The 14,082-nt window shown below is 39.3% G+C and overlaps 1 protein-coding gene across 14 annotated transcripts in view; it reads left to right on the forward strand.

Annotated features, from left to right (window-relative positions):
• MAP7 (microtubule associated protein 7) overlaps positions 1-14,082 on the forward strand; it is a 110,568-nt gene that overhangs the window by 94,642 nt on the left and 1,844 nt on the right. For 13 of the 14 annotated variants that reach the window (XM_027454472.3, XM_072035981.1, XM_027454465.3 and 10 more), the window contains 7 exons: positions 5-188; positions 1,863-2,058; positions 3,580-3,681; positions 3,975-4,025; positions 4,123-4,180; positions 6,610-6,712; positions 13,201-13,427. In XM_027454472.3, coding sequence (XP_027310273.1) covers positions 5-188; positions 1,863-2,058; positions 3,580-3,681; positions 3,975-4,025; positions 4,123-4,180; positions 6,610-6,712; positions 13,201-13,427 — 921 coding nt within the window. The remainder of the gene's footprint in view (positions 1-4; positions 189-1,862; positions 2,059-3,579; positions 3,682-3,974; positions 4,026-4,122; positions 4,181-6,609; positions 6,713-13,200; positions 13,428-14,082) is intronic. The other variant, XM_027454466.3, reaches the window with a different exon arrangement.

The following is a 14,082-nucleotide window of genomic DNA, read 5'->3' on the forward strand; positions in this document are numbered from 1 at the left end:
TCAGCAGCCAGCCCATCCCTATCTCCTGCTCCACCAGCACTTTCTCCGCCACCAGCCCCTGCGAAGACCTCTGCAGGTACAACTGATCCTGAAGAAGCAACGAGGCTGCTGTCCGAGAAGAGGCGCCTTGCCCGTGAGCAGCGGGAACGGGAGGAACAAGAGAGGAGGGAGAGAGAAGAGCTTGAAAGGTGATCCTAGACCTCTGCAGTGGAGAAGAAATGTTTTTAGCTGCTTCATAGCAGCTGTTTGTGTATATTTTGTTGTTGTATTGTGATATACAAAGCACAGTACTGAACTGCAGGAGACACAAGTTCCTCCCCCAAAAGAATGGTTTTCAGTTGGATTTCTTCATAGGAGCAATATACACCTAAGCATATCTGTAAGGTTAAAAGCTATCCCAAATAGATATGTACTTCATTGGCAGTTTGAAATAGAGCATTGCTGAATGCAGGAACAAGGCAAAGTCAGTTAAAATAGACTGGATTCCCAAAAGGCTCACGACACTGTCCCTCTCAAAAGAAAATGAGCTGCTGTGCTGTAAGCATAATAGGGTGAACAAGCACTAAGTCTGGAGGATAGAAAACAAAAATTAAAGAATAATAATATTTCTCAGTGAAAGGAGTTTTCACCATCTATTCTATTCAGTGCCTTCATAAATGAACCTGAAAGGACTTGTGGCCAATGAGATAATGCTGCTCTTTTAGTGAGATGAAAGCCAGTCAGGAAGAGTTTCAGCCATATCTTACATTGCTTACATAAAGGAATGCATATAAGGAAATCATTATTACTTATGTAGTGGTGGTCTCTGGACTAAATTATTTCTCATGGAAGAGATCTTGTGTGGAGATGAGTATATGAAAGCATCAGATGAGTCATAGTCAAGAAAATACGTGAACTGTTGCAAATTACTAGAGAAGGATAACAAAATAGAAAATGTTATTATGAACTATCCATGGCGAATCCCCCTCTTGAATTTTGTATTCTTGAGAGAGTAAAACTAGAAAAATAAGTAAAGACATTGAGGATGATCGGAAGTACAGAACAGCTCCCATATGGAAGTATAAAACAGCTCTGAGGGAATGGCATGAAACTGCATCGGGGTGGTTCAGTTTGGGTATTAGGAAAAGGTTCTGCAACTGAAAGGGTGGTTGGGCATTGGAATGGGTCCCTTCCAACCTGGCATATTCTGTGATTCTGTGGGGACTCTCGTAGACTATATCCACACCTAAATAGGTGAGGATTCTTCAACTGGGAAGACCACCTGCCCTCTGCTTCTGAGTGAAGATATGATAATTTACAAAGTACAGAATAGTTTGGGATAACATCAGAGGGGAAGGGGAAAAATTATTTGTTCCCATAATGGGAGCCAGGATGGGGGGTTTCAAATGAGATTAGGAGGTAACATGCTTAAAAATTAGCAAGATTAGAGAGTTTTTTATTTAAATTCAAGAGTCATTGCTGCAACATCAGTTGGGTGCTGAAACAGTACACTATTTTGAAATATGATTAAATGAAGTAACACAAGGAAGTGTCTCTTAAGATGCATTTAAGTCAACAGTACTGTTTCTGAATCAGAAAGTATCTGAGCCATGGATTGGTGGAAGCCCAGCATATGCCAGAGAAGTAATGGTATTGCCTTGCAACGTTTTCAGATTGTTCCACAGGGCTTCACCTGTGGCACCTGCAGGAAGCAGAACAGATGGCTTAGCCTGACCCCCTTCGGATGTTTTGTTGTTCTCATGAATGAAACAGCATCACAGCCTTCAACGAGCTGTTCTGCAGTGCTGGTGTCTTGGGCCAGGGCACTGCTTTTTACTTTTTCTTTCCTTTTTCTTCTCCTTATACTTGTTTCATGATTGCAGGCAGAAGAAGGAGGAGCTGTCCCAGCGGATAGCTGAAGAACGAGCTCGCCGAGAAGAAGAAGAAGCTCGCAGACAGGAAGCGGAAAGGAAGCGAAAGGATGCAGAGGAGGAGCGGGAAAGGGAGGAACGGCTGCGCCGACAGGCAGAAGAGAGAGAACAGAAGGAGAGAGAAGAGATGGAGCGTATTCAGAAACAAGTATGCTCCCCTCCTGGAATTTCTGTGCCGGTCTGGTTGACAATAGAGTAAATGAAGCCACACTTCTTGAGCAGTACCTCAAGGAGGGATATCTAAAATTTAGATGCTATATAGGGTTAATAGGATTGTGGCTGACTTCATTTCATGGAGTGGTTCAAAGAGTAAAGATGTAGTTTCTTGGCAGAAACATGTGGTAGGAAGTGATTTTTTTCTTGTAGAACTTACTTATTTTAGAACAAACCCTTTCTTAATACTGATAAAATGTGATTAAAAAAAAAAAAAAGCTGTGGAGTTGTACTGGGGGAATTTAATGAATGGTGGTGTACCAGAGAGCTATTTGCCCATACAGTTATAGAAAGTCTAGAGGCCAAGATAACTAAATAGTCAGTTGAAAACACAGCGCTGCTGATTTCTAATTCTATGTGCAATACTGCTTTTGGAGGGCTAGCAGGAAAGGGTAGGTTTTTATCACTTTACTCGAGCCAAGGAGCACCTTTTACCTGGTGTGTTTCTGCTAACATCAGTACAGCTACTCAGAAGACATGAGAGTTAAATGAATCAAAAGACAATTTTTCAATGTGCTTTCATTTCTTTTATGAGGGGCATAATGTTGTTTTACCTGCTTTTGGAGGGACCATGGTAAGTGTTTTGGATAGGAATCTTTTCATTTTACACGATCTTCTACTTTTTGCAAATTCCCTTTCCCCAAAAAAAGTTCAGCACTTCAATCTGCCTCATAGATACTAGGCTTCTTCTGGTGCATAATTAAATGTATGCCTCTGAAAAGGAAATGTTTTAAGGATTGTGTTCAGGTGAACATAACTTAAAAACAAGTTTTGATTTTCAGATTTGTAATGCCTCTTTGAAATGTTAAATTAAGCTACATCCACAATGTAGCACTCAGAAATAAAGGATGGCCAAGTTTATCTGAATGATACAGCCTTAACTAATGAACTGTTGTAGGAGTTCCATCCTACAACACTGCCATGTTTGTGGAGCAAAGCCTTTCAGCAGTATATTCCAGTGAAGTTTCACATGTAGTTTAAAAAAAAAAACAGGCAGGAATGGAAAGTTTATGCAAATGTACCTGTGGTGGTTTGTTCTTGGTCTCATTAAGCAATGACTGTTGGACAAATAAAGCATTCTACTTCTTTTGTTTGACTTCCAAAAACATCCAGCACTCAATACATGAATCTCTTGAATGCTTTTCTGGCTGCTGTTCTAATGCTGAAGGTTAGGAAATGTGTTTGTCATCTTATCTGCTGTCAGCACATACCACACAAAACAGGCACACAACCAAATAAGATGTCCAGTATCTAATTATTCATCTTTTCCTCTTATGTAAATCATGGAGATCAATCAAGAAATGTACAATTCAGCCTGAAAAGGTTGTTGGCAACTTTAAATCCCCATAGTGTTTTTCCAGGGTGTTGTAGATACATATAGATGAGCAGCTGTCAATGTTATTCTGTCCTTAAAAAATAAATTTTTCCCTGCTTCTTTGTCTTACTATCAACTCAGAAAGAAGAGGAAGCTCGCCTACGGGAAGAGGCAGAGCGGATTCGCTTAGAACGTGAAAAGCATTTCCAAAGAGAAGAGCAAGAGCGCTTGGAAAGGAAGAAGGTAACAGTACATGCTGAGAAACTAATTCATCTTGTCTTAGCCATTTGCTTCCACCTCAACTGTAGAAAGTTACTCATTATATTAATGTGTCCTCAGAGAAGTTGAGGTCCTCTTCTGTGTAGCCTGATGTGAAAGTGAAGAGAATATTGCCAACAGTAATAAATAATTTATCTTTTTGCAAATGCATTTTGTTAAATGCAACTTTGATAAATGACAGGCAGCTATGGTTTGGGAAGGATAATTTTGAAGTACTACCAGCAAACATTATTTTACTCCTTTACGTGTTTTTGCAGAGGCTTGAGGAGATCATGAAGAGAACTAGGCGTGTAGAAGCTGTAGATAAGGTCAGTGCTGCTAACTTGACATACGTAAATATTGGGTACATTTCAATTCTTCCCTCTAGTGCCATTTTAAATTTACAAAGCTGTGCTTCCTTTGTAGAAACCCAATGACCAGCAAAATGGACACATATCAAAAGCAAATATTACTGGAGAAGCAGGTATTGTACTCAACTGTGCCCTGAGCACAGCAGGTGAATAAATACCTATTAAGCACAGTGACTTGAGATACAGTTCTGAAACTTGGCACACTAATTTGTGATGAAGAAAACCATTAAAAGAGTATATCTGAAGTCTTAGCAAACATCAATGAGTTAATCTTTCTGTATGGGTAGTTAGCCATTACTAAATGAGTCAACTGTTTCAGCAATTTCATTACATTGGTATTTAACAAGAGGGAGTTGTTTACCAAGTTTAATAAATTGTAAAGTAAAAAGAAACAAGTTGACCAAGTTAGCTTTGACAAGATCACTGATTTTTCAGATTCTTTTGCATAGTATTAAAAGCGCGATCAGTCATCAAAAATTGTTCATAACCCTAAACATTCCCCTGTGATGTCTCTCTTCCACAGTCTTTAGTCACTTGGTCTTAATTTCTGTTTCTTTTCTTTCAAAAGTCAGCGCTTACAAAACCTCAGAGTCTCCCCGTCATACCCGCACTCAGTCTTTCCTTCTCTTCTGTTGCCTCTGTTTCTGTGTGTGTTTCCAGTCTTTTTAGGTAAAGTTTTATCTAAAACTTTAACACTCACAATAAAAGAAGCAAAAATTCAGCTTATATTCAACAATAAGCAAGTATGAATTAGCAGAGTTGAAATATACTGAAGCCAATCTATCAAATAGCTTATCTTATTGTAACATAACATGCTAAACGAGGGTAATCTTTATTTCTCTTTAGTATTCACGTTGAGTAACAGACAGGACAAATAAAAGCACTGGCTGCTGGTACTGCCTTTTTGCTTGGTGCTTAAAGTGAACACACTAATTAGCACTGCCAGGACACTTTTTGACACAGATTTCATTATGTATATTCGGTAGTTACTTGTTTACATGTTATCCTTGTAAATAAAAAACAGTTTGGAAACTGCTAATACAGAATGTGTCTGGAATGCCATCTGTTGCTGCAGGCACTGCTGAAGTTGCTATAAACCATTTAAATAATTCTTGAAAGGAAAAATAGCTCTGTAACCTGTGGCTAGCGCTTTCCTTCCAGAAGCAGAAAATGATTAGTCAGTTCTCTAAGGCAGAGGAGAATTTGGACCTCCATTTCCCCAGTGCCAAGGGAAAGCTGGAATCATTCAGTGACTGGATAAACAGAAAACTGCGCTCACCCCCCAGGGATGCTCTACTGTTTGGCTTTGCTTTATCTAGATATGCTGTTGAGTTAAAGATACAAATTAATGGACATATTTCAGCCAACTCTAACTTTCCGTATTACGTTGTAACATACTTTTTCTGACCATGTGCAAATTTTGATTTTTTTTCTCTTATTTTCAGTCATACTGTTTGGAAAAAACATAAGGAAGCCTATATAGGACTGGCCAAATCACACAATGAAACAAAATCCATCACCTTTTTGTCATTTACTTGACCTCTGCTTCAGAACAGGAGATAATTCTGCCTTCCTAAAACAGAAAAAACAGTCTTCTTTTTAAATGTCAAAATCAATGTAAATTCCTCTTGGTCTGTTTGTAGAAGTGCTAAAACCTATATTGCTAATATCTTCCATATAAAAACTTGCGATAAATCAGGCTAAGTCGCTCAGTTGAGAAGACTTTGGTCCAAGCATTTGGAGCATAGCAAAACCAGGAGCAGCTGATGGAGGATCCTCAGGTGATCTAGATAAATGCACCCAAGCCTGTGAATACTGAATTGTTCTCGTGATTATTGTAACAGATGCTTGGGTGCAACTGCTTCCTTTTTCTCAGCTGTATATGAATGAGTATGACTGTAGATACAACACAGAAAGCTGTAGTTATACTTTAACAGAACATCTTGAGGCAGGCCAGGGACATCACATGGTCTTTGTTATGTAGTCTCCTTTTATGCTGCTCTTTGTAGCCTTTTATAGTTGTGATTTAATACTTGCTGAAAGAAATATCCTTCCCATGGAAGTGTTCCCTCTTTATTTCCTTTTGGTTTACAGTCAGTGATCAACTTAGGAGCTGAGAAATACCACTATGAAATCGCTGATGTCCCAAAGTTCTTCTATTCCATTCTGTATTGCATCTTGAAAAGTGCCAGCATAATATTCTGTCAGATATCAGCCTATTGTGGCCTACGGCTTATGTGTTGGAATTGTTCATATCATTGTAAACTGACTAGTCCTGTCCATAAAGCTTTAGTTTTGAAATTTTTGGAATTTCAGACCTGAAACAGGGCTGAGGTGCCCAAAAAATTTGACAAAGGAAGAAGAGGAATTAACAGTATTTAAAAATTGTAGCTTGCCATGACTGTGTGTTTTTTGTTTGTTTGTTTGTTTATATATATATATAATATAAATATATATATATATATATATTAAAAAAAAAAGCAACAAAACGGCTTTCTCTCTCTAGTCATAACAAGTCCTGTATCTCTCTTGGACCTTTCAGGAGGGCCTCAGCTTCAGCATGCAACACAATCTCCACACAATGGGAAACACGTCACCTGCACACACATGATTACTTCACATCAACCCCCCATAAATATGGACAGGTAAGAGCATTGCTAAGTATTAGAGGGTGTTTACAGGATGGGAAATACTAGAGTAATAAATTATTTTTTCAGATCCAGGTATTCATTAACTAAATATGAAGCACAGCTGTTCAATTAGCCTCATTTCCTGTTTATTTTTTTGTATCTTTTCCTGTGTTCAGGAAAGAACTTTGTCATCTTTCACTTAGCAGCAACCTATTTTTGCCAAGTGAAGAATTTTGCAAAAATACAGTGCATTCTTTGCAGTGTTTGGAAGAATGTATTGCTGGGAATTACTACATAAACTGAAACTTAATGGAAAGGGCATTTTTTTGTGTGTGTTCCTTGAATTAAACTTCATAAAAACTACTCTGGATTTGCAGGGTTAGTTTTCTTGGTTCAAATAATGAACACTGTGCTCTCAGCCTAGATGCATGGATTTTCGAACTGCTCAAAGTATTAGCAAGTTTTGAACACTAAGCAAAAGTCCTTCATATGAGGTACAGAGCTCCTCATTTTGACTTTGTATTTTAAAAAACCTTTGTCCTCTATGAAGGAGAGTTTGTGGAGGCAGATATTTAACATTAGGAGCTCTTTGTAGTCATGAGGCTAGTCACTGAGATTTTGAGAAATATTTGAAATGCTTGAAACCTCTGTGTTGAACCAAATCAAATCTGTTACATAGGCATGAGCTGTCAGTTACTTCAATTCCAGTAACACAGAAAGCCAAATAATCCCATAGTCCTTTCATGTTTTATGCAGGTAATGTCAGAATATGCATGGAAAAACTTGAATGTGGAAAGCCATCAGACAGTCTGTAATGAGCAGTATGCTTCAGGGTGTGATTGACACTAATTGAAGGGGGAATTTGCCCTCTCTCTGTCCTTCCATATGCCTGGGGGATCTTAGCCTGCTGTCATGCCAGCAAAGATGCTCCTGCTGAGATAAGTTCTGTCAGTGACATTGAGCACTGGACTGCATTAGATGAGCTGCACAGAGCTGTCTTATAATTATCTCAGGCAACTATTAAATGTTAATCACTCCCAACCTTAGATGCACCTTGATATTTGTAGTATCAGGCGTACCACACTAATGAATGCTGTCGTGTAGCATTATATTTGCTATGGAAGGAGCATCCGAATAGCCAAAGTGAAGAATGAATAGATGAGGCTGAAGAGCAGGAACAAGAAGGGGAAGTGTATGTGAGGAAGTGCATGTGAAAGGAGAAAGTGATATGCCAGGACAGAGCGCAGAGGGACTCTGCTTTGGAGGTGCATCCACACTGAATGGTAAGGCAAGGGCTGATGCACTTGGTAGCATCCTGGTGTTAGCTTAGCCCAGGTGGCTTGATAAACTGTTGGAAGGAAGACATAGCAGCACAGATTTTATCACATGGTAAAAAACCACAGGTGCCAACAACATTGCTACTGCATCTTGTGTTTCACAGGTGTCTGGCATGTAGAAACACCTGGTACTGTAGCACATGCAACAGACAGAGACAGCCCTACACAAGATTTGACTCGTGTCTGGAAAAGTCCTGAGCATGTTTTAAGGGCAAGATAGCTCAGATTTGTGCCCAGAACTTGAAAAGGCTTTGCTTGGGGGACTTCTGGAAATGTGTGCATGGGAAAAAAGGAGAGAGTGAAGGAGAGGTAAGGTCTAAAGCAACCATGAGTCTCATTGCTCCTCCTGCGGTGTTTTGTAGGGCAAGTCCCAGGCTGCAATCACTGTTTCACTGGGCCTGGGACAGCAGGAGTGTATGTGTTGGTGTGTCTGTTTGGTGCAGCTCTGGGGTCCAGCCTGGGCGCGTGTCTTTGGACAGGACTGATGTTTTTTGTTGTTAAGTGACCGAGCACAGAGTACCTGTACTTGGGGTCACTCCTCAGATGCTGCAGGCAGCAGCAGTACAGGAGGGTGACTGTGAAGGCTAGTAGAGGTTTATGTGAGGGTAACAAGTTCTGCGCTGTTTGCTGTGGTAAACCTTCATCCCCGATTCCTCCCCACCATGTCATGCCAGCTGTGTGACTAGGATCCAATTAGGAATAGCATGCCTCCTTCTGTGTTCGTGCATACAATGTAGTCACCTACAAAAAAATAACAATTTTGGTGGAGCTAAGGCAATTTATTTCAATAATTCACTATCTTCTTTGCTGCTTTTGATTAGCAATGTAGATCTCATTGTACTGGAACTTCTCTAGCCTTCGAAGGTCATTATTCTTCATAAATCCTAATGCAAATGCTGTAATCTGTGATATTATTTACCAGACATCTATTATCAACAAGTACTAGTTTTATCAATAAATGTTTATTGCAGATGACACCTTGCTATCATCTATCACACCCAACAGGGGGAAATCCAGATAAACAATTTAATGCTAGAATACTAATGAAGAATAGTGAATTACTATTCAGGAGGGGGAGAAAGAACAAGAATCCAAGTGTATTGTGGTGGAAATGGCAACACTAAATATATTTTAAAATGGAGTGTACTGTGGAAATTTTCCAATCAGATAGTGAAGTATCCAGAATTACCAAGAAAACTGGTAGCTCATGGAGATGCTACAATATTATTAATAGTTTGTTAACTTCTGTGTCGATGCTGGTCATTTTGTGTGGGTTTTGTCCCCCAGCAACTGGAAGAAGTGAATTTGAAACATTAGTTTGAAAATAATACATTATGTTATTTTCAAGCTTCTCATAAACTATAAAAATGTTCCGACAAAATTTCTTCCAGATTCTAGTTTTTTATGTACTATACTGAACAGCAGAATCCTGGAAGAATTGCAATGGTAGAAGTTGGAGTTGAATAACCAGTACAGCTACTTAAGTCATTTCTCATGTGGAGACTTCTGTTTCTTCTCCACTTTCAAATTATTTGCCAAAGTTGCATTCTGCCTGCTACATCTCAGAAAGCTGTTTAAGTACAGTGATCGATACTGATAATACTTTACGTGTTTTTCTCGTTTAATTAATTACTCTTTTTATTTTTTTTCTTTTTCATTTTTTGGTTCTTCATAATAAATGCCTACACTGGGCCTCAGTGAGAGCTTTTTATCTCATCTGTCTCTCTCCATCCCATATAAAGGCAGTTGGTAGGTTAGATAACTAATTGCTTCAATCTCTTGTCCTTGAAAAAAAAAAAACCAAAATGTTACCAGGTTCAAAAGTTATATTCACAGTTCAGTCTGTAGGTTGGCACACTTCAAATCTGCTTTAGTGCAGTGTTCCCCTCTTTAGGACTCCAGCTTCTCACGATTGGCTGTTTTCAGTGCCATTGTCTCAGAGAGTTAAAAATAAATGCTGCTTTATTTTAATCATCCAAAGCTGGGGGGCCATTCCGCTGTTAATGCCTACTCCTGACAGCTCTGCTAAATCATGTCAATAAAAGAGGAGACTGGTACTGTCTTTCAGATCAGGGATAACAGGTACAGAAATACTTTGGCACATTTCCAAGGATTGTAAATCAGGTTTTTTTTATTTTTTTAGTGTCAATCCCAGATGGATGATCAGAAAGACATACTAAATTCTGATTTCTTTTCATTCTCATCTTCTCTCTTCAAAGTCTGTAGGAATGGGTTATATCTGTACAGGTCTTGGTCTGAAATTAACCACATCAAATGTAATTTTTCAGTAGTTTTTTACACTTTTTGGATTTTCCAGTTCCTTTTTTATTATATTAACTGCTCTTCTCTCAAATACCTCCAGTTTATCTTATTAGTATGGATGGGATGCATTAAGATCAAAATGCGAAACTGTACAAATGTTTCTTTTTTTAAGCTCCCTTAAAATGAATCTGTCCTTCAGATGCTTGCAAGACTGTGATGTTTGGAAATGCTCTGTGAACAATTCAGCCAACTTTTTTTTATTATGTAGTTATCTTGCTTCAAGCGCAGTTATGGTATATGTTAAAATGCCAAAATTACCTGGCTATTAGAAATGTACCTGCAACATCATGTGCCTGAAATGGCATGATGGACACAGAGACATTGCTAAGGGTGGAACACAAGACAGTAAAAATAGTTGCATGTCAAAAATCCATTACTTTCTTGTGTTCTTTGTTTCAGTGAACCACAGCAGTCGCTTAGGGAAAGAGATAAATACCAAGAGATCCTCTGCCTAATGAAGGGTTGCTATGTATTGTGGTCCAAATGCATAGGCTCAGGTAGTCCCTAAGCTGTTAATTATCAGAAGCTGGAGGGTATACCAATCTCCTAGGAATTTGTCTAAGCTGCTTCTGAGCTTAGGGCCTCTAAGATGTCCAGTGGAAATGAATTCCACAGTTCAGATTTTTTCTTCGTTTTTTTTTTTTTTTTTTTTTTTCCTAAACATGCTCCCTAATAATTTGTTGGGAGTGCCACCTGCTTATAGCATAAAAAATAGAAACTATCTAGTCATGGTTACCTCTTCTGTGCCCCCTTTGTGATTGTATAGACTCCTGCCTTGAAAGACATCTTTCAATCTGAATCCTGGTCTAACTCAGTGTGTGAGTTAGATGACTAATAGGTACGATGAACTACTTATCTGTAAAGTTAGCTGATCAATCGGATAGAAGAACTAGTATCTCTTTGCAAAAACAAGAGAGTTCTCTTTATTGTCCCAGTACTTGCTGAGGTACTTACACTGCTTAATTTATAGGCATGAGCAGTTCCCTTTTTATCCCTCTTTCCTGACCTATCCATCAGACTTCCCAATACTGTGTTATTTTACCTCTGGTAAGGTTATTGGCCGTACCCGGGGACACAATGAGTAATAAGACACCTTATAGTGAATAATAACCTAATACCTACACATGATAGAGCAGTTTTTGTTGGTCCTAAAGCATTTCACAGATTCTGTTTTTCATCTTATAGATGTGAAACTCTGGCACAGAAGGGGGATGTGACTTGTGGTCTCTCTCTGGCAGCCAGCAGGGTTTCTGTGTCTGCTTTCAAACACACACAGTGAATCATGCTTTTCATTTTGAAGTTTACTCAGCACACCCACAGATTAAAAAAAGGGGAATTGACTTTCTGAAAAAGATCTGATGATGGTTGGAAAGACTGACATGCTGGTTTTCATACCAAATCTTTCCCATTCTCACAGGAAATCTGGAATTTGGGCTTTGGATAAAGTGTTACCACCTTTAAAGTGCAATAATTATTCTGTCTCTTGGGAAGGACTGTAAAACATTTCTGCAATTGTTTGCAAAGAGTTGGTGACCAAAGAAGCCAGTAGATGAAAATAAACCATATGCCAATTACAAGCTAATTAAAAAAAAAAAAAAAAAAAAAAAAAAACTGCTAACTGTACTGTCAAGAAAAAATTAGCCTGTGAAACCATGCCACCTATTCAGAAATGGCCTGAGGAAGCTGATAGCCTTGTTTAAATACAGGAAAACTGCATCTGAGCCTTTGTGGCTGAAGCATTTCCAAACAGCTTGAACAGGGGTGGTGTCCAAACAGGGAACATACACCCAAAATTGCCGGGATCTAACTACTTTGGGCCTTGAGAAGCACCTGTGAAAGATCATGATTTGTAAGTGATAGTTGGGTGCATGCTCTTATGGAGTAGCTTTGGGTCCTGTTACCGCCATCCTGTTCACCAAGCAGCCCCTTAGTTCCTCCTGCACGGCAAGGCAGTGCATGCTGTGTGAAGAGACAGCAGGGTCTGACAACACAACAGCTAATGAATGGGTTGGGAGAGGAGGGCAAGACTGACACACGGCTGTTTCCTCAAGAGTGTGTGTGTAACTTGAGCGTACCTGCACTTGTAACCCTCGTGACTGGGGGAGATGTGTAAGAGCTCATTCCTAAAGGCACCTCTGTCTAATGGGAGATGGGAAAATGGGTGATGTGAGGGATGCTGGGAGGTGCTGCTTTTGGTTTGGGCATGATCAATGGGAGAAGCACAGAGTCGAGTATCATCTGGTAAATAAGCTGCAGGAACTTGGACAAGGTGAGGAACTGAAAGGAGAACTGACTTGGTAAAGGAGTGTTTTCTCTGGGTAAGTGGCAGGTAGAACAGGGTCCTCAAAAACTGGAGGCAGGTGGTGATCCAAAGAGTCACAAAAATGACAATGACCTTATCTAAGCACAATTACATTGATTTGCAGCAAGAGGAGAGGGGTATCATAGCATTCAAATACAGCAAAGGTTTTGAAAGCTGAGAAAGGCCATAAACTGCATTAGGTGGGTGGCTCAGGATAGCAGTGGTTGTGCTGGAGAGGTTGCTTATTTACTGCTTCCCATTCCAGTCATTTCTCAGAACTGCAGTGTTGCTGAGGGTCTCTGTTGTTCTGGGTATAGCGTAGCCAAACGTAAGGGAAGTATGTGATGTAAATGTTGAGGGAACGCATATCTAGTACCTTGCTGTAAAAAAACGTTAGTCTGCTGTGGTTATAACATAATTTTGTTTTTAATGGCTAAACAAATGCTCTGGATTAATTTAAATTTCTGTAATGTTGCTTTGACGAGGACTAAATTTCTGTTCTAGATTAAGTATATGAAGAAATACCTATGTTTCTCTTTTAGCAATCTCAACCCAGAGAAAAATACAAATGAAAACGGAATGTCTGTGCAGAATGCTAACTTTGAAGAGATCATAAACCTACCCATTGGTTCTAAACCTCCCCGGCTGGATGCCATGAACAATGATGGAAGCAATAGTCCTGGAATTCCTTTGAATCCAATTTTAGCTTTTGAAGATAAGGGGACTCTTTTGCCTCAGGTAGATAGTGTTCAAACACATCAAACAGCAGGTAGGTTTGCATTAGCTCATTAAAATTAGTAATATGTTGTAATTGACAGAGTCCCTAGAGCTTCTAATTGATAAAGGTTGATCAAGCATTGTACACCCCCGATTCTCTGGGGAAGGGAGCATGTCTTCTCTTTGTAAAGCTGGGCATGCCAGGTACAGACAGATGCTGCGTGAATTTTGATGGGCCCTCATTTTTTGCTGGAAAAGGGCTTTCAGCTGCACTCCACTGTTTGCCTTTTGAAATTATTTGAAAATGTTTGCCCTGTGCTTAGAAGTGGAAATGATAACAATGACAGCTGCTGTTCTTCTCTTATGATCTGCACTCATGTTCCAGTTCTGCAGATGTAATATCTGATATGCTCATGCAGAAGGGGAACAGGTAGCTGCTGCCTTTTATGTACAGTTCTGAGAGTACTTCCCTAATCAAGTTCTTGCTGACGTGAATACTGATGGAAGGTTTGCAGCACAACAGATTTTTCTGAATTTAAGCGTGACTTTTAAAGGATGTTAAGTAAACATGTCCATATAGAAAATTAAATTGGACTACCCTCATTTATTTTCTTTTTCTGTGGGTGGAAAATATAAGAAAAAAATCATCTTGTAATAAAATAGTTGCGTAAGTGCATAGCATTGTGAAGTAAGCACTGCTCCTGTTT

The sequence above is a fragment of the Anas platyrhynchos genome, chromosome 3 (genome assembly GCF_047663525.1).
Source record: "Anas platyrhynchos isolate ZD024472 breed Pekin duck chromosome 3, IASCAAS_PekinDuck_T2T, whole genome shotgun sequence".
NCBI lineage: Eukaryota > Metazoa > Chordata > Aves > Anseriformes > Anatidae > Anas > Anas platyrhynchos.